Source organism: Diabrotica virgifera, chromosome 7, assembly GCF_917563875.1.
Source record: "Diabrotica virgifera virgifera chromosome 7, PGI_DIABVI_V3a".
In the NCBI taxonomy this organism is placed as follows: Eukaryota; Metazoa; Arthropoda; class Insecta; order Coleoptera; family Chrysomelidae; genus Diabrotica; species Diabrotica virgifera.
This window is the reverse complement of record NC_065449.1, coordinates 92,937,225-92,958,750: the sequence shown is the minus strand read 5'-3', so window position 1 is coordinate 92,958,750 and position 21,526 is coordinate 92,937,225. Positions and strand designations below refer to the sequence as shown.

Genomic DNA, 21,526 nt, shown 5'->3' with positions numbered 1-21,526 from the left:
GTTTCTTTCAATTAAGTTTAATTAATAACAATAATAATAATAATAGTATCCAAGTGTTGCATACAATAAACGAACAATGGAATTTCATCTCTAATATAATTAATAGCTGTACTTTATCTGTTAAAATGAGTGTCGTTATGTGCCGTGACAAAAAATGTGCCGTAACATCAGGACAATGTATAACACCTTAACTACCGCATGGATGGACTATGGATCACCCACGGATAAAGAACACAACAAGGTATTTGCGCTATTTTTAATTGTTGAACTCTTACGTTTTCTCGCCAATCAGTAAAATGATTAAAGACCTTTTTAACAACTTTGCTAAATGGCTCCCTGGTGCCCATTTGCTAGTACTACAGTGTATGACTCATTAAAGTATGTGACATGAGCAGGTTATTGCACTTGACTTTTTGGGAATTGCTGTAAAGGTCGATTGTAGACATAGTCTGGGGATTGAGCAAGAAAATAATAATGAAGGACAATGAAGTTTACTTTTGACTAATCCCTGTGCTTTCTTTATACTGACTGTATACCGCGAAAATCAAGACATATAATAGAACTAATAATATATTATGAAGGAGAAACAGTAGTGACTGCTTCTCCGTAAAAAAGGGCGCACTTTTTGAAATAATTCTGTGGAAAATCTTAATAGAATTGCTTTATTTCGTTTAGTGAGATTCTTACATTTCTCAAAACTTATGTCTAGTACAATATCGAAAAGAATATTTTGGATTATTTGTTAGTTAGACATGTGTAGCCACTGTGTAAACATGAATGATTAATAAATTTAGGTAAATTTAGAAATCAAAAATATTCAATTTTACTCACCGACTTTATTTACATCCAATGAGAATGGGAGGAAAAAGAAAATAAAAAAATAGTTAATAAAATGTTTTCTAGGACCTACATGCTACTTACTATTTCAGCTAAAGCGGAAATAACTTTTCCTAGTGTAGTTAAACTTTTGTTAATGTTAGCTCCTTCTTTTAATCGTGTTCCTTTGGCTCCCGTAGAATCAGCCCTTTCGGAACCCGCAAGATCTACCAGTGATATTTTGGATACTTTTTCTGTTGTTAGTTGAGTTGTTTCGTCAAGCCTAAAAGAAATAAAATATATTAATATATTTAAATGCCTATTGTGATAATCGATAGGATCGATATGAATGTGGATGTACATGTTTGTTACGTTGATTTTCAAAAAGCATTTGACAACTTTACACATGAAAAATTAGTCCAAATTATAAAGACCAAAGGGACTTACTAATAATAACAAACCTTTACTGGAATCAAATAGCACAAATTTTAATAGATATCGAACCCAGTTCAGAAATTGAAATCAGGAGAGAAGTTAGGCAGGGATGTATTATGCCTCCCGTACTGTTTAATGTCTATATAAATCCATTTTTAAAGAAGCCTTACTACCTGAATGTGAAGGAATAATAATTAACGGAAGAACTATTAAAACATAAGATAGGCAGATGACACCTTGATTATGGTAAGCTCTGCTAAGTAACTCCAACTACTACTAAATAATACAAGAAGTTTCAATAAGAAAGAAAACAAGTATACAAACAATCATACATTTGGGAAATGTACCGATAGAAAGGGTTGATAAATACAAAAATACCTGGGAACTTGGATTTCAGAAAATAATGATCAAACAATAGAAATAAGAGCAATTATAGAAATAGCAAGAAATGCGTTTGTAAAAATGAAAACAATTCTCTGGAAAAACAGCTTGATACTGAAGCAAGAATACATAAATAAATAATCATACAGAAGTAAAAACTTCGTATGTACAATGGTATAAAAATTTATTAAAAAACTATTAAAAAGTCATCCAATTGGATTGCAAAACGTTTTCGATGTAGATCAATAAATGAATAAGTTACATCCATTTAAAATGTGGCGTTACAGAAGGATGTTTAGAATAGCAGGGACACAGAAGACAACGAACATGGAAGTAGTGGAACCTCGATAAGTCGGATTAATCGGGACCGCGGCGATCCGGGTTATCGAAAAGCCGGGTTAGTCGGAGAATACGGTAAAAATTAATAAAACCCGGTATACTTACAGATAAACTCCATTATAATTGCACAAACGTGAAATACGTATGCAGAGTACATCTAAATTACTTACAGTTCTATACAGTATTGTTTATTTCTTGGCAAAAAAATTCAGTCAAAGTGAAAAAATATTTGTTTTGTGTGATGAAAATCGTTCCGGGTTAGCCAGACGTCCGGATTATCGGAGGCCGACTTATCGGGGTTCCACTGTATTGCGAGAAATGGGCAAATAATACATAGACTGTATGAACTTATAAGGCGGCCTAGACTATAGACAGTATAGACTATAGGCGCCTAGACTATAGACTTTTCTAATTTAATTTTCGTATATATTTTTATTTTAGCATTTATAAATGAAATTGGTACCAAACACTCGCCGATCCAATAAAAATCCTTTATAATCAACCGTCATGCATAAACTAGATCTACTGAAGGCGACTAATATCATTAGCTCGTCTAATGACATTAGTCGACAGATTAACAATTAGTTAATAGAGCCCGTTATTATTAACCCAAACAGCGAATTTTTTGCGAGTCTGGTTTAGATTAAATTGTGGTAAATGTAATAAAGTAATAAACGTCTTTCTTTTACTCTTTTGAATTAAGAATTTGTACTTTATTTCATTACAATGAAAAGAAGCTTTTAATTATTCTGATATTGTCCATCTGGAGCTCTTATGCTATGTTTATTTGTAGTCAAACTTTATTTTAGAACTTCTAGGATGTTTTCTAAATGCTAAGAGATGCGAAGATCTCAGACTTATTAGTCTCATGATCCCTGTTATTAAAGCATTTTTTAAACTTCAGGGAATAAATAAAAGATGTGACGAGATTGGTGGATAATCGCAGTTTGGATTTAAGGGTGGGTTCGACACCAGAGAGGCACTATTTAGCATGCAACTCCTGGTACAGAACTACTACGATCAAAGAAAGGGTGTATTTATTTGTTTTATCGACTATCAAAAGGTTTTTGATAATGTACGCCATAGTCTGCTTATGTCCATTCTACAGGATATAGGTGCTGATTAAAAGAACATTTGGATTAATAAAACTTTGCATCGGAACCAGATGGCCAAAAGAATCATTAGATCATAAGGTTGTATACGTAGACAAGCAGCTATTCTAATCTATATGGAAAGATTAGTGGATAATCACAGTTTGGATATAAGGGTGGATTAGGCACGAGAGAGGAGCTAGTTTGAATGCAACTTCTGTTACAGGAGTACTACGATCAAAGAAAGGGTGTACATATTTGTTTTATCGACTATCAAAAGGCTTTCGATAACGTACACCACAGTCTGATTATGTCCATTCTACAGGATATGGGTGCTGATGAAAAAGACATTTGGATTAATAAAATTCCGAGCGTAGAATCAATAAATTATTATGTTGTTTATGCAGACGATACAGCTATTCTCACTGATAAGTTAAAATATCTGCAAGCTCGGATTACAAGCATAAATCGTACATGAAAGGAATATGACTTCTAGAATTAGAACGTGCAATTAGAACGAAAAGATACAATGTTTCGGAAAAAATCAAACAAGGTTATATTTTTCTAAAACTTTTTTTGTTAGTTTATAAATATGTTAAAGTAAAAAGTTCTACTCACAAATTTCGCCGCTAATTGTTTATTAATTGTTTAAACAATAACAATTGTTTTGTATAAATAATGTTAAGAATATGGGTGAATTCAACATTTCATTTTGATAAAAAATGTTTTTATTTTAGTTTTGATTATGCTGAACCCGAATCTGACATTACAATTTGCAAATTCAAAATGGCGGATTTTTACTAAAAATCCTTAAAAAGTAGTTGTAAAATCCGAACTTTTTTTATAAAACGTGTTTGTTTGCATATATGTGGATATTTTTGAGAGGTTGCTGAACCTGAATCAAATTTTGATAATTTAAATTATAAAATGGCAGATCCAAAATGGCGGCTAACTTAAAAAATAGTTGTAAAATCATAATTTCTTTACAAAATGTATTTATTTCTACATATATTTATTTTTGAGTGCTTTGATAAACCTAACTTAAATGTTAACATTATAAACTATAAAATGGCGGATCCAAAATGCGGATTTTCTAAAAAGAACATAAAAAAGAACATTTTTCTAAAACATTTATTGTCTTTATTTTTAACAGGTTGTTGAATCTGAATTAAAGATTAAAAATTTAAATTTCAAAATGGCAGATCCAAAATGGCGGATATTTAAATGAAAAACAAGTAGAATAAAATGAAACAAATATGGAATTTCATTCTTAAAAAAAGATAAACAAATAATTTGCACAATAATAAAAATTAAAATGCATTAGAAAGAATATTAAAAAAAAACAAATTTTCGATTAGAAGGATATAATTACATATTGGAAGAAAGTTACACTCCTGGATTAGAAACACGCGAAATTGGTGTGATGTGGCAGTTGCTGAGTCTATTTTGCAACTGGCTGAACAGATAAATATTAGAGCTTTTGATTAGGAGATAACTGAAATGCCCATAGGCTGCCAAACGTATGGCACAAGAAGAATAAGTTCAACAGTGGAAAATAAATTGAATATTATATGACGTAACAAAAATCACAACGTAACTGGTTAAATCTCAAGATATAACATCAGAAACTTTTAAAACTACTTAAGATATCGTTGGGAGATCAAGTTACCAATGAAGAGATACTTCGACTTGATGGAAAGGGCCGATCATTGTTGAGTGTGGGGAAACAATGGAAGATATTTGGATCAAGATATGCCTTCCTAAAACTTACACTCACTGGCAGGATTGCGGGAAGAAGGGGACCAGGAAGAAAGTTACACTCCTGGATTAGAAACACGCGAAATTGGTGTGATGTGGCAGTTGCCGAGTCCATTTTGCAACTGGCTGAGTAGAGAAATATTAGAGCTTTTGATTAGGAGATCAACTAAAATGCCTACACGCTGCCAAACGTATGGCACAAGAAGAATAAGTTCAACAGTGAAAAATAAATTTAATATTACATAACTTAATAAAAATCACAACGTAACTGGTTAAATCTCAAGATATAGCATCAGAAACTTTTAATCATTGTTTATATAGGGATAGTTGGTCAGCCCAATAGGAAAATTTATTTGATTCAAATTGCGACAGTCACCAGATGTCCCCACAATTTCTGTCAGGGTCGCAACGTCAAAATGCATAGACACCAAGTTGGATACGATCCTATTCATAACACCCCAACTCGCATACATATTAAGAAAAATAAATATATATGGAAGAATATATTTAGAAATTGAATTAATGATGTCATCCTTATTACTCGAAAATTATGTAAATTAAATTGTGAAAATTATGGTAAAAATGGATAATAAAACACCTTCAAGAAGTAATTATATTTCTTATAGAAAACGAAGTTCGTCAGAAGAATCCCATCGGAAATTTTTTGCAATCCTTTCTTGAATATTATGAGAGATTTTCGGAGGTCCCATAAACAAAATTTAACAGTAACTGAATTAGGTGAGAAGAGGAGCCCAAAATTGAAGTCAGATTATGGAAAAAGACTATATCTGATTTTTTGTTAACCTATAAGATAAATTAATGTTATTTAATACGCTTAATCAAAATTTAACCCTCACGCACAAGTTGTAGTCTATTTGACTAACAACTTCAGTGAGAAACTGGGTTTATTTATTATGTATTAGTTGATACAAATAAACTCTATTATTATATTATTATTATATTATTATGATATTACATATATAATATATAGTAGCATGACATCATTAATTCAATTTCTAAATATACTCTTCTAATATATATTTATTTTTCTTAATATGTATGCGAGTTGGGGTGTTATTAATAGGATAGTATCCAACTTGGTGTCTATTCATTTTGACGTTGCGACCCTGACAGAAATTGTGGAGACATCTGGTGACTGTCTCAATTTGAATCAAAGATATTTACCTATTGGGCTGACCAACTATCTCCCTATATAAACAATGCTTTTAATAAGTATAATTATGGCATTGCAAACACTCCCCGGTATAATTTAAACTAATTTGAAGTGTAGACTAGGAAAACTAGGTTAAGGATAGCGATCACTTCAAACCTCTAATAATTTAAGTCGTTTTCGTTGTTTTATCAAGGTAGCATCTCTTTCAATAATGGATAGGGTTTATTATCATCCTCAAGGCAACTCACCTTTGCTGCGTGAAAAAAATCGTAAACACCGCGTGCGACCTCGAACTAGTTTCATTCATATTGGTGGCCGCCACCGTCCTGGCCTTGTTGCCCTCATCTATAAGGTCATGGATATCCTGGTAACTCATCACAGCCAACTTGCTAAGGTCCTCCACGTATGGGCCCAGTAAAGGATGTTCTCTCACTCTTAAATTACCTGCATAAATCGATATTACATTTTAAAATATTGTAACGAAGCAAAAATGGAGGATTTAGTCGAAAATTTTCAGTAGTAATTGCACGAGAGCTCTAAAATTATTGAATTTTTCCCGAGTGACACTTTGACAGTTTTAATTTCACGAGCCGAAGGCGAGTGAAATTATGTCTAAAGTGTCACGAGGGCAAAAATTCTATATTAATTTTAGAGATCGAGTGCAATTTGTTGCGATTATTTCATGAATAAAACTGTTCAAAACCAAAATTTTATTGTAATTTATTTATGTAAGTACAAATTAGTACAATTAAACAAACAGTTGTTATAAATATTAATTTGACAGTTAAAAGTCATAGTACAATTAAACAAACAGTTGTTATAAATATTAATTTGACGGTTGAAAGTCATCACTTTTATAATTTTTAAAACATTAATTGTCATTAATGTCACTGAATGTAATTTTTCTCAGCAACGAAGGGCATCTGACGTAATATACTTGACGACGGGAAATTATCAAAAATTATCGATTTAATTTAGATTTCTGTAGCTTTCTATTGGTCAGAATCTCCTATGAATGAAATAATCGATACAATTTTATATTAATGACTAATCAATATTAAATAAGTAAAAAAACTAGTAGTCCAATTGTCAGAGATTTGATCTCTAAACACGAGACGAATGAATGAATGCTGAATTTTGTTGAGAATGTCAATTTTGGGACCCCAAAAGACATGCAAAAACGTTTGCCAATCGTCCCCCCGGGCTTACCCTTAAAACTCCCCCTCAAAGGGGAGGGGAAAATATGTTTACCAAGAATATGTACGCCGTAGAAAAAAATGTTTTAAACAAGAAATATAGCTGTAATTTAGTCAATTTGTACTCTACGAGCTCCCAAGTGGGAAAGTTTTGGGGCAGTTCTGATTTCTTTCATTATATATGGATTTTGGACTGCTGAAGCCGAATATGAGGTTTGCGGACAAAATTTCTTAACGTAACATTGAAAAAATCGCGAAAAAAGCGAAACATTTCTGCTTTTTTCCGCTTTTTTGCTCAAATCTTGAAAAATATTAACTTTTAGTAAATGGTGTGTTAACAGAAATTAAAGTACTTAAAATTCCTACAAATATCACTATTTACTTTTTTTTTCAGATGAACCGTTCGGTCTAAAGTGCAAGTTGAAAATTGCCAATTTTTAACGGCCTCGGCAAAACCCACTTTTTACATTCCAAAATTTTATTTTTTATTAGAATGCTGTCATTTGATAAATTTCTCCTAGTTTGCTGTACAAATAATAAATGTTAGTTCATAATATGAATATGGCATGTCTCTTGTCACAGCTTCCATGAATCCATTCCATCCTAAAATACCGAGAATGTCTCTGTTTTCCCTTAGAGCCACATAAGATCAGGCACAGATGGAGTCACAGTTTCAGTTGGTGTGAACATTTCCTTCGGATCTGTTATCTTGATTTCTGATAAACCTTGAGGTTTTGTCCTTTCAAAATGTATTAGTTAAACAGCTCCCTGACTTCCATAAACCCTAGGTGCGGGTTTAGTTTTTAACCGAGGAATGGATTGGTTAGGAGCTACTGCATGTTTTGGTGCAATACAAGAAATGCCACCCATGACGTGAAAAGGTTTGCCGTTTTCTTTACAAAAAGTACGGCTCAAGAAAAAAGGTTGATGTAGTTTCCTCTTTGGGGTTTTGTTCATCCTATACAGAAGCTGTTGGCCTGAAAGTGTCAGCATTCGCAGGCGATCCGCAGAAAATTGACCTGCCGTGCTTTGCACAGCAGGTGTACGATAAAGCTGATTTTAACGTACATACAATCGACGGATACCACACTTTTCACGTCATAGGTGGCATTTCTTGTATTGCACCAAAACATGCAGTAGCTCCTAACAAATCCATTCCTCGGTTAAAAACGAAACCCGCGCCTGAGGTTTATGGAAGTAAGGGAGCTGTTCAACTAATTCATTTGCAAAGGATAAAACCTCAAGGTTTATCAGAAATCAAGATAACAGATCCGAAGGAAATGTTCACACCAACTGAAACTGTGACTCCATCTGTGCCTGATCTTCTGTGGCTCTAAGGGAAAAACAGAGACATTCCCGTCCTCTTAGGATGGAATGGATTCATGGAAGCTGTCACAAGAGACATACCATATGAAGTAACATTTATTATTTGTGCAGAAAACTAGGAGAAATTTATCAAATGACAACATTCTAATAAAAAATAAAGTTTTGGAATGTAAAAAGTGGGTTTTGCCGAGACTGTTAAAAATTGGCAATTTTCAATTTGCATTTTAGACCAAACGGTTCGCCTAAAAAAAAGTAAATATTTACTGATATTTGTAGAGAATTTTAAGTACTTTAATTTCTGTTAGTAGACCATTTACTGAAAGTTAATAGTTTTCGAGATTTAAGCAAAAATGCGAAAAAATGCAGAAATTTTACGATTTTTTCAATGTTCCGTCATGAAATTTTGTCCGCAAACCTCAAATTCGGATTCAGCAGCCCAAAATACATATATAATTGAAGAAATCAGAACTACCCCAAAACTTTCCTAGTCAAAACACAATTTTATTGAATTACTGTGATTATTTTTTAATGATTTTAACTTCCAATCGTATAGTAAGATATTTGATCACGTGTTTAATTCTGTCCAATCAGATTAAAATTATACTGAGAATTATCTACTGTCACGGTTATTAGACTTTATTACGGTTGTCTTGTCCGACGGTGGTGGGGAGACTTATATTTTTGACTTTACGTCACAAGAGTTTACATTCCCATATTTTTAAATTATTTTCGATCATTGAATGTGTGTTATTGTGTATATATGTGTATTATTTGTGTTATTATGAAATAATAAGACAAATAGTAGGTACACATTTTATCTTATACCGGGCGGTGAATCGTAAAAAGGGCCATAAGAAACTCAATGTAAAATTCTGAATTGTTGAATTCCTGCTTCCCTAATTATTCTACATCAAAAGTAATGAGAGAATACTTGTAGAGAATTAAAATCTGTATTAAAATCAAAAGTTAAAATTGTTCTACGATTTAAATGCATTCCAAAATTTTGAAAAATATGATACATTTGCCACAATAGGTATGCGTGTAAAAGTAAGGCCACACGTTACTATTTAACTGACAATGCTCACACCATTGACTGAATATAAAAATCTTTATTATTAATCCTTTCTCCGCAACTGAGGGTATCTTATCAACTCTATTGTTTTTAAACAATAGATGATAAAATAAAAATATTGACAGTTCAAAAATGTGAACATTATTGCATTGTGTGTGGTCTAAGTTTGGGCTGAAAACTAAAATGTATTACATTTTTACAAAATTTTGGAATATGTTTAATTACGTAGACCAATTTTAACAGTTATTTCCAATACAGATTTCAATCCTGTACAAATAGTTTCTAATGTCTTTTGATGTACAATAATTATTAGGGAAGCTGGAATTCAACAGTTCAGAATTTTACATTGAGTTATGTAAAATTTTGACGCATGTCAAAATTCTCAATGTGTTTTAATTGTATTCATTTTTTTCGAATCCTGAGAAAACTAATAAATATTTTTGAAAAATTTAAACTCAGAATGAAAGACTACATTATTACCGAGGGCTGAAAGTCCCTGAAAACTTCTATAATGTTTATTTTAATAAGTTACAGGGCTGAAAATAAAAGAGAAGTGTGATATTTAATTTCAAATATTTCATTCAATAGAATCTGCTTGTTTATTCTAGGAGCTTTCCGCCCTCGGTAATAATGTAATCTTGCATCCTGCGTTTAAATTTTTCTAAAATACTTGGTTTTCTCAGGATTCGAAAAAAATCATATTACGATTCAAAAGACAGTAAACTCTCGTGACGTAATCTCACCCTTAATGTTCATTGGTTATTCGATTTAGGCAACCGTAGTAATGTCTAAGAACCGTGATCTACTGTAGAAAATTACCGATAGATTTTTGTTAAGTAGATTGTTTCTGTTTAATGGCAACCAATTTCCTAGTTTTGACAACTGTCACATTTAAGAAAATATCCATAATATACGTATTAAAAAATAATCTTACGAATATCACACGACAGTAAGAATAAATAAGAAAATAATGCTTCATTTTTACTCAAATTTGTTGTCATTGGGCAATAGCCACTCGAGCCCTGCGGGCTCTCGTGTCTATTGCCAGACAACAAATTTTCGAAAAACTGATAGTTATTTTCAATTTATTCTCACTCTCTGGTGATATTATACCAGATTATTTCATTCATCGGAGATTCTGACCAATAGAAAGCTACAGAAATAAAAATTAAAGTGATAATTTTTGATAATATCCCGTCGTCAAGTATATTACGTCAGATGCACTTCGTTGCTACGAAAAAATACATTCAGTGACATTAATGACAATTAATGTTTTAAAAATTATAAAAGTGATGACTTTCAACCGTCAAATATTTATAACAACTGTGTGTTGAATTGTACTAATTTGTACTTACATAAATAAATTACAATAAAATTTTGGTTTTGAACAGTTTTATTCATGAAATAATCGCAGCAAATTGCATCTCTAAAATTATTATCAATTTTTGCCCTCGTGACACTTTGACATAATTTCACTCCCCTTCGGGTCGTGAAATTAAAACTGTCAAAGTGTCACTCGGGAAAAATTCGATAATGTTAGAGCTCTTGTGCAATTAGTACTGATAATTTTGAACACAAATGTTTATTAGTACTTTCTGTGTACATATAATAAACCGTTCTCTCAGAAACAACACTTGAAGCGATCGGCGATTTTGAATATCAGTATCATGCGAGCGAAATCAATTATTTAAATACAGTTTTGAACTTTTGAACTAAGTGTCCTATCGATAAAAATCGAAATGCTCTTTAAATAAACGTACAGAATGCAGTTTTCGTATGTAGATTTTATGTTTTGCCGCAAATGAAATCAGTTCCTATAAAGCAGATAAATAAATAAACGTTGCGCAATTTTTGTCTTTTTTTATGATTCTCATGAGATCAATACACTTTTTCACTTCCATTGACTAGTCGCTGTGGAATTCTCATTTTTGGTGCCTAATGTTCAAAACCAATAATTTGAAATTTCAATTTTGCGGTTTGGCAACAAATATGAGGCATTTGAAATATGCCGCAAAAACGATGAATTTAAACTTTTACATTACAAACGATTAAATACGTCACGGAAAATGCTTACGCAATTGAAAAGAAGTAATTTTAAATGTTTGAGAGCGTTTGCAATGTAAAAGTTTAAATTCAGCGTTCAAATGTCTCATATTTATTGCCAATACTCAAAATCGAAATTATTTGATTTTATAGGTTTCTAACACTGGGCTCTAACAATGCAAATTCCACAGTAATTGAAGAGGTCGGGGCAATAAGGGACCTAAGCCTCATTTGAAAAGTTTTGAGTAAATCACGTTTAAAGTTTTTGACAAAATCCTGAAATGATTTTTTATAGTTTATAATGTTTACCTTAATTCCTTACATGCATAATAAATTATTACATATATTTTTTCAAAAGAAGATACTAAATAAAACTGAATTTTTTAAGAAAAAAATTATTAAACAAATAAATGTGGCTTATGAAATTTTTGAAAATAACAAAAGAATATAAATTCTAAAATCAGGAATATACCAACAATATTATTTTTTATTAAAAAAAATCGGTTTCATCATCCCTGTCTACTTCCTCTGCTTCATCAACTTGGTTTTAGTCTTGTTTAATGTTACTTGTATTGTTTCCAATAATAATGAGATATGGTTTATGGGAAGAATATGTTGTAAAAATTTCTTTATATCCTCAATTTTTTTTTGATGTTAACTACTATTAATATGTCCTCCAATTTTTTTTTAATTTCTTCTTAATATGTTGTCACCCAACTAACTTCACACCCCTCTTACCAACATTTACTTCATCAAACGCTCCATTTAGGGTGTGTTTAATAATTATGGAATTTGGGTCTTCGCTATCGAACCAAGAAGGGACCAAGCCACCTACTAAATAAAATACTTTTTTGGTCTTAAAACGTGTTATTGACAAACGAATTTAAATAGAATATAAGTGTTAAAGGCTCTTTATCAATAAAAAAAATTTAAAACAGGTTATTTATGTCTGCGTTTTACAATAAGTAAATTTAATGTTATTATAACTTATTAAGACACAAGCCACGTATCCTACAGCAAGAAGGTCTCAAGCCACTAAAATGTTTACTTATCTTTTTCGGAGAAGATTCATTACTTTCACTGGAACTCTAGTGCAGAGAATATTCTCGATCCTTTACAGAATCGTCAGAGTCAAAATCCGAGCCTGAACTACTGTCGTTTTCCTTATAAAATAATTGTTTTTCTTTTCAACACTCTTCGATCACGTGTCGCCATGTTGATTTTACTGTGGCTTATGACTTTATTGCTTCAAAATTTTCCATGAAGGTCGTTATAGCCTGGTGGCCACCTCTATTGCCCAATAACCGTAATACTTCGCTGGTGGCTTGAGACCATTGTTACAGAGCCCATTTTACTGAAATCTTCAAATTCAAAAAATGTGGCTTAGGTCCCTTATTGCCCCGAGCCTTTCAATTGGTCAATGGAAGTGATGGATTTTATTGATCTCATGAGAATCGTAAAAAATCGCAAACACTGCGCAACGTTTATTACTTAATAGCTTTATAGAAACTAACTTCATTTTCGGCAGAACACAATAATTGCACGCGAAAGCTGCACTCTGCAACTTTAAGGCGCATTTTGATTTTTGTCGATAGGACAGTCTGATCAAAAGATATAGAATTTTTACCATCGAATTTTATTTAAAAAATTGATTTTGCGCGCGTAACTGACATTGAAAATCGCCGGTCGCTTCAAGCGTTGTTTATGAGAGAACGGTTCATTTTACACAAAAGGTGCTAATAAACATTTTTGTTCAAAATTATCACAGCTACCTGTTTGTTTGGAACATTTTTTTTCTACGGGGTACATATTATTGATAATCCATGGGGTTATCAATAATCATGGGGTGATCCCCGGAGGCGACCACGAGGATCCCTCCGAGGGGTTTTTAAGTCACAACTTTTTTGCATTTTTTTTAGGTTCCAAAATTTGCCATATTGTTTTAGAACTTGTGTTTATTTTTGGCAATTTTAAGATCATATTATGCGTTTTTACACAATGTAACAGTAAAAATCATTCATATTTATTATTTTTTGTTAAGCTTGGTTTTATCTAATTAAACAATTTCGTATTTTTCTTGGAATGTCAGGCAAACAGTTCCGATATCTAAAGGTCTTTGTACTTTTTTCTTTTGGGTTTTTAACATTATGTATTAATATTTTTCGTCAAAAAACATTCAAATTTGAGCTATTTTATCCCTTTTCACCTAATAAATGAACTACAACATTAAAGGGGTTTTATTGTTTCATATGGTCAATGGATCCCCAAATATGAAAAAACTGTGTAGTGCTACCATTTAAAGGGGAGCGTTTTTGAGAAAGAGACAAGTTAGTCCATTTTCAGGACTAAGGCCGCGTTCAGAGTGGACGAGCAAAGAGCAACGAGCAAAGAGCAAAGAGCAAAAAGTGCACGTTCAGAGTGGACGAGCAAAGAGCAAAGAGCAAAGAAGTGCTAATAGCGGGTAGTTACGCTAGACGAGAGTTTAGTTCTTTTCCACTCGGCAGTATGGATAGGAGCGGTAGGATATTTGCTCTTTACTCTCACAGTAGTCCATGTAGTGAGACCGCTCCCGTCTGAAAAAATTTCCGATTCGGTCTCTTTGTGGATTCTTATTTAAAAATATTTTAAAATTTCCTTTAAACAAATCTGAAGGGTGCCGGGCGGAATTTTTGGGCAGAAATTGTTTAAACAATTTTTTTTAAACAAATACAAAAGATCACGTTTTTTGCTCTGGAACATATATTTTTAAGTTTTGTGGGTCATTCTAAACAACAAAGGTATCTTGTAAATGTTCTCAAAAATTGATAGTTTTCGAGTTATAGGCAATTTAAAATCTGAAAAATGGGAAAATACGCCTTTTCGAGGCCTAAAAACTCATATTTAAATTAGTATTTTTGAGGTTGCCAGATACTTAAATTGAAGTTTAAACATTGAGCTTCAAGACTCTGAAGAGTGATCGCGTCTAACCTTAATTTATACCGTTGTTTTTTAATTGTTAAATATGCGTGTTTATCCGATTTTTTTGCCGGTGCGGCGCGCTCTATTTCAAAAATCTCCTATTTTCCTCCGAAAATTATTTTTTCTAGATTTTTTGGGATTTTCTAAATAAAATAAGTTTCTTGATATTTTTCTCAAAAGTTAACAGTTTTAAAGTTATAAGCGATTTAAAATCCAAAAATGAGTTTTTTATCAACTTATAACTTTAAAACTATTAACTTTTGAGAAAAATGTCAAGAAACTTATTTTATTTAGAATGTCCCAAAAAATCTAGAAAAAATAATTTTCGGAGGAAATAGGAGATTTTTGAAATAGAGCGCGCCGCACCGGCAAAAAAATCGGATAAACACGCATATTTAACAATTAAAAAACAACGGTATAAATTAAGGTTAGACGCGATCACTCTTCAGAATCGAAGCTGAATGTTTAATCATCAATTTAAGTATCTGGCAACCTCAAAAATACTAATTGAAATATGAATTTTTAAGCCTCGAAAATGCGTATTTTCGCATTTTTCAGATTTTAAATCGCCTATAACTCGAACACTATTAATTTTTGGGAAAAATTACAAGATACCTTTTTTGTTTAGAATAACCCAAAAAACCTAAAAATATATGTTCCCGAGCAAAAAAACGTGATCTTTTGTATTTGTTTAAAAATAGTTATTTATGAAACAGTTCGTGAAGTATGCTTTTTGCGAACGGACGCGATATTTAGAGCACGAGCGACAGCGGAGCGAGTGCTATACATCGCGTAAGTTGCAAAAAGTACTTCACGCACAGTTTCATACAATATTTTATCTACTCTATCATAAACAAATAAAAAAACTGTAACTCTTCGTCACTGGAATTCATTTCTATTCTACAATTCTTAGAACTTTGACATTTAAAAATTCTAACTTCTTTCAAACCACAAAACTGTAAAAACTTTTGTCGTAATTTATTGCTCATTATGTCATCACCATGACAACGCCAAAGTTAGGGATATTTGATTATATGAAAGTGTGTTAAAAACAGTGCGAAAAAGTAAGTCCCATTTAAAATACATTGTTACTTCACGCTCACTTTAAACACTTCACGCACTGCTATCTAGAATGACAGTTTTCACAAACTAAAAACTTACACATAATATAACATAGAGTAGATAAAATTGTTTAAACAATTTCTGCCCAAAAATTCCGCCCGGTGCTCTTCAGATTTGTTTAAAGGGGACATTTTTGAATAGGAATTGACAAAGAAACCGAATCAAAAATTTTTTCAGACGGGAGCGGTCTCACCACATGGACCAAAGAGTGCGGGCGGAGAAATCAAACTTGTTTGGTTTCGCCGCTTTGCTCTTTGCTAGCACTCTGTGTACCTCCATTTTCCAGTATGAGTTTGATTTCTCCGCTTTGCTCTTTGCTCGTCCACTCTGAACGCGGCCTTAACTCATACGAAGTCTTTAGGATTCATAGTATCCGAGATACGAGTTTTCAAATTTCGCCACCATTTTTCTGCCATTTTCCCTATTTTTTCGCAAACATAGTTCTATAACTTTTTTTCCCCGCTGCGTTAGGTAGATGCAATGGAATATTTAATAGAAAGATCCATTTTAAGCAAGATATGGTTCTTCAAAGTTTTCAACTTTTAACGATTTTTGTTAACCATTAGGGATATTTTTAAATTTCACGTTTTAACTTGGTTCCTTGTATCTCTCTCTCTTGTCGTTTCCCCATTACTGAGGATCGTGATTTCTTCCAATATTCCTAACAATGTTTCTCCATTAGTCTCTATCTTCAGCTGCTCTAAGAGCATCGCAGAATCAGTTTCCAGCTGAATGCTTTATTTGGTCAGACCATCTAGTTGGTGATCGTCCTCTTGATCTTCTCCCCGGAACGTTTCCAGAAACAAATAATCTCTCCAAACTGTCGTCACCTCTGCGAACCACGTGACCAAAGAATTGCAGAATTCGTTGCAGACATATTGTGGACAGCCTTTTTTTAATATTGAGTTGGTTTAGAATGGAAACGATTGTCCTATGAGCTGTCCAAGGTATGCGCAGTATTCTTCTCCAGCACCACATCTCAAAGGCATCAATTTTTTGGCGCTCGCATGCGCGAAGAGTCCAAGTCTCTGCTCCGTATAGAAATATTGAGAATACAAGGGCAAGATATTTTGAGACATAGATCTGTCTTTTCAAACTTTAGTTAGGCGACTCATCGCATTTTTTGCCATACCAATACGTCTCCGAACTTCTGCTTCACAGTTACCATCGTTAGTTATACTAGACCCGAGATAGGTAAAGGTGTTTACTATCTGGTATTCCTGTAACATGTTAGTCAGTTGAATAGTGTCGAATCTGTCGACCACCATTATTTTTTTCTTAGCTGTATTGATTTTCAGACCAACTTCATTGCTTTCGTACTCAACTCTTCGCAGAAGATCAAACATTTCTTGCTCATTTGCTGTTATAAGTGTAGTGTCATCAGCAAATCTTGAATTGGAGATTTTCCTACCAGCTAATGTTACTCCACCGGCCCATCCTTCTAAAACCATCCTCATGACATGTTCACCATAAATGTTAAATAAGTCAGGTGACAACACGCATCCTTGTCTAACACCTCTCTCGGTCTTGAATTGGTTTGAGAACTTATGATCTAGTCGTACTGTCGCTATATTGGACTGGTTCAGATTTTTTATAAGTGTCACCAGGTGCATTGGTGCGCCCATTTCTATTAAAATTGACCACAGATTTATCCATCTTACACAATCAAATGCCTTTTGGTAGTCAACGAAGCATATAATCATAGGTACTTGAAATTCTCTAGACTTTTCAATGAGTTGTCTCAGGTTCAGGATTTGTTCCCTTGTACCTTTACCCTTTAGAAACCCCGCTTGTTCCTGAGGTATTTGGTAATTTAGATACGTTTTTAATCTGTTTTTGATGATATGCAACAAGATTTTACTAGCATGTGTTATTAGTGACAGTGTGCGGTAGTTTTCACATCTGGTAGTACCTAGTTCCTTTTTTGTGTAGTGGGATATAAATTGAGGTAACCAATCAGATGACTATTTTCCTGAATTCCAAACAGCGACACAGATAGAATGGATGATATGTAATCCTTTGTCATCTAGTAACTGTAGTATTTCACATGGTATTGAATCAATACCTGGGGATTTATTTCTCTTTAGTGATTTAATTGCATCTTTGACTTCAGCGAGTAAGACAGTAGGTTCTCTAGGGTAGTCAGAAGGCCACTGATTTTCTGCTGATACCTCGTTATTTTTATATATCTCGCCACAGTAGTTTCGCCATGTTTCCAATATTTCATCAGTATCGGTCTTTAAATTACCTACCTTATCTATTACAGACCACGTTCGAGGTTTAAATTCTCTGGCAAGGAGTTTGATCTTCTGGAATAAGTCCCTCGGTTCATTTAGACAGCCATGTTCCTCTATCTCTCTGCATATTTGAGAGATGTAATCAGCTTTATCTTTGCGGCATTGTTTTCTGATTTCTCTCGATAACGCTCTGTATTCATCCTTCCTTGTATATTTAGGTATATATTGCCAACTAAAAAAGAAGCTTGTTTTCTGTATTTTCTAGGACTAACGGTAACTAAAGGAGACAAAAAAACATATAAATTGATTAAAAGCAAAACCAAAGTAAAAGACGCAGGAGAACATGCTGCCAAATTAAAATGGAGCTTCGCAGGAAAAAATGCCGGACTGAAGGACAAAATATGGAATCACGAAATACAACAATGGAGACCATGGTTAGGAAGGAGAAGCAGAGGAAGGCCACAAATGAGATGGGCTGATGACATTAAGAAAATTGGAGGGCACAAATGGAAACAAATAGTGCAAAATAGAAAACACTGGATTGAATTGGGGGAGGCCTATGTCCAAAGTTGGATTACTTAAGGCTGAAGAAGAACGGTCACCAATATATGGTTCGTCAAAGTGTGATGTTTACAACAATTTTTCTAACTGAATATTTTAATATTTTTTAACTGATATTTTTTGAATTTCTATTTAAATCTTGTACATTGCTAAATAACAAAGAAAGCTTATTTACTATGGGAGCCTCGGCGGTTTTTATATTTGGAGGTCCATTGATCATTTGAAACAACAAAACCCCTTTAACGTTGTCGTTCCTTTCTAAAGTAGGTACATAATCAATATAAACTTACCTGCATAGAAATCCGCCCACTTAAAAATTTGGTCATTTTTGATGTTTGGTATTTTCTAAACCTGTTGGCCGTTTTAAGTGATTTTTTTAATATGTTATAGCCTGATTCTCTAACAATAGGTACCGCTGTAATAATATTGTTGCTAAACAGGTAAATTTTAATTGTATACTTGGTCATCAAACTGTGTTTTCTTCTCTAAGTTCGCATCACCCTGTGGAATATTCTAGCATTTATAAAATACTGAAATTAAAACCCAACTATAGCCTCAGGTTTTCTCAACATTCTGTTTGTTTATTTATTCTTTTATGTTGGTTAATAAAAAAGTTAGGTACTTTAACAACTAGATATGTTCTTCATCAATACACGGTGTTTCTAAATAAGTGCGACAAACTTTAAGGGGTAATTCTGCATGAAAAAATAATGACAGTTTGTTTTATAAACGTATGTCCGCAAATATTTCGTTTCCGAGATACGGAATGTTGAATTTTTTCTTACACACTGATGATTTATTTATTGGTCTAAAACCAGTTGAGATATGTAAATGAAATTTGGTAGGTTTTAAGAGATAGTTATAGCGGATTTTTTTACATAAAATTAAGAATTTTATATTCACCATTAGCGTGCATACGGGTAATATGATCGGGTAATATGACCCGTATGCACGCCAAAAAGGAAAATATAAAATTCTTAATTTTATGTAAAAAATCCGCAATAACTACGTTTTAAAACCCACCAAATTTCATTTACATATTTTAACCAATTTCAACCATACTTATTTAAATCAATATATATGTCGTCAGTTTGTAAGAAAAAATTCAACATCCTGTATCTCGGAAACGAAACATTTGCAAACAAACGTTTATAAAGCAAACTGTTATTATTTTTTCATGCAGAATTGCCCTTTAAAGTTTGTCGCACTTATTTAGAAACACCGTGTATTGATGAAGAACATGTCTAGTTGTTAAAGTACCTAACTTTTTTATTATCCAACATAAACGAATGAATAAAAAAAACAGAATGTTAAGAAAAGCTGAGGCTATAGTTGGGTTTTAATTTCATTATTTTATAAATGCTAGAATATTCCACAGGGTGATGCGAACTTGTAGAAAAAAACATAGTTTGATTGGTACACCCGATATACAATAAAAATTTACCTGTTTAGCAATAATATTATTACAACGGTATTGGTAAAGAATCAGGCTATAACATACTAAAAAAATCACTTAAATCGGCCAACAGGTTTAGGAAATACGATACATCAAAATGACCAAATTTTTAAGTGGGCAGATTTCTATGCACATAAGTTTTTTATACAGTCGGAAAAATGAAAGAATGCCCATGAACGAACATATAAAATACGCTGTATTTTCCTGTCACCGTGCCACAAAGAAAATTGCCCAGCGCAAGTACATGTAACAATAATTATTACATGTACTTGCGCTGGCCAATTTTTTGTGTGACACGGTGACAGGAAAATACAGCGTGTTTTATATGTTCGTTCATGGGTATTCTTTCATTTTTCCTACTGTATGTAAGTTCAACAAGAATTTTTACCGCGTACTCTATTCCTATATAGTTACCACAAAGTATTCACGTAAGATATAAATTTTAACTTACCCTTATTTTTAGGATTAAGAAGATCTCTCACTCTTTCGCAATAAATTTCCATATAACTAACTTCTACTGAATACTTAATGTCAGGCGAACTATTATTACGTATCCTGGTGAATAAGTCTTGGCATATTTGCGGTATGATCCCTTCTTGACCATCTTCCTGTTTACCCATCATGGTATAGGATTTTCCTGCACCTGTTTGCCCGTAAGCGAAGATACACACGTTGTATCCATCGAAAGAGTGCTGAAGCATTTCTTCGCCTATATCTTTGTATACTAGTAGTTGAGAGGAGAAAGCCGGATCGGTTTCCTAAAAAGATATCATGCTGTAATTTAAGTCAAATTATTTAATCCTTTATTTGTTTAAGCCAAACTTAAATATATGCTATTCAGATACTGTTCAGAGGCTGAAAACTTTCCTCCAAAGAGAAATAAAAGAACAGGTAGGGTTTGCCAAAGGTAGAGGTATACGGGAAAATCTTTTGAATGTAAGACAAATAATCGAGAAGTCAAGAGAATTTAATATCCAGTTATACTTCTGCTTCATAGATTACCTTCATAACAAGGTGTAAGGTAATGATGTATACTATCTCCACAACACAATTTCTACGGATAGCATTAAATGGCCGAAAGATAAACAACTACGCTTTCCGGACAATACATACTTAGCAACATCCAAGAAGACCTGATTGATCTCATACAACTGGTTGAAAATTAAAGCAGTACAACGATACAACAATCATCAACAAAATTCACCGGTTTGATACTGCAAACTCATTCTTGTATCTAGGATCAATAAAAATAAACAGAAGGACGCTCCAAGAAGAGATAAAACGTAGGTTTGATCTAGTCAAGAAAGCTATGGAAAAGATAACCAAAATATGGAAAGACTCCAATACTTAAAAAAAAAATAAAAATGAGATTGGTTAAAGGCGGGTTGACACGATCCAAGTGTACTTGGTCTAAGTCTACTTGGACGCTGCGCGCTCAACACTTCAAAGCTACTTTGATCGTGTGAGCGGGTTGACACGTTTCAAGTATTCTTCATCCAAGTCCATCCAAGTCTATTTGGACGCTGCGCGCGCAACGCTTGGAAGCTACTTTTATCGTGTC

At 33.0% G+C, this 21,526-nt stretch overlaps 1 protein-coding gene across 8 annotated transcripts in view; it reads right to left on the bottom strand.

Annotated features, from left to right (window-relative positions):
- LOC114335103 (kinesin-like protein unc-104) overlaps nucleotides 1-21,526 on the bottom strand; it is a 380,719-nt gene that overhangs the window by 145,710 nt on the left and 213,483 nt on the right. For all 8 annotated transcript variants that reach the window (XM_050655714.1, XM_050655720.1, XM_050655713.1 and 5 more), the window contains exons 4-6: nucleotides 20,417-20,723; nucleotides 6,243-6,438; nucleotides 922-1,099 (exon numbers count right to left, since the gene is read on the bottom strand). In XM_050655714.1, the coding sequence (XP_050511671.1) occupies nucleotides 922-1,099; nucleotides 6,243-6,438; nucleotides 20,417-20,723 (681 nt within the window). The remainder of the gene's footprint in view (nucleotides 1-921; nucleotides 1,100-6,242; nucleotides 6,439-20,416; nucleotides 20,724-21,526) is intronic.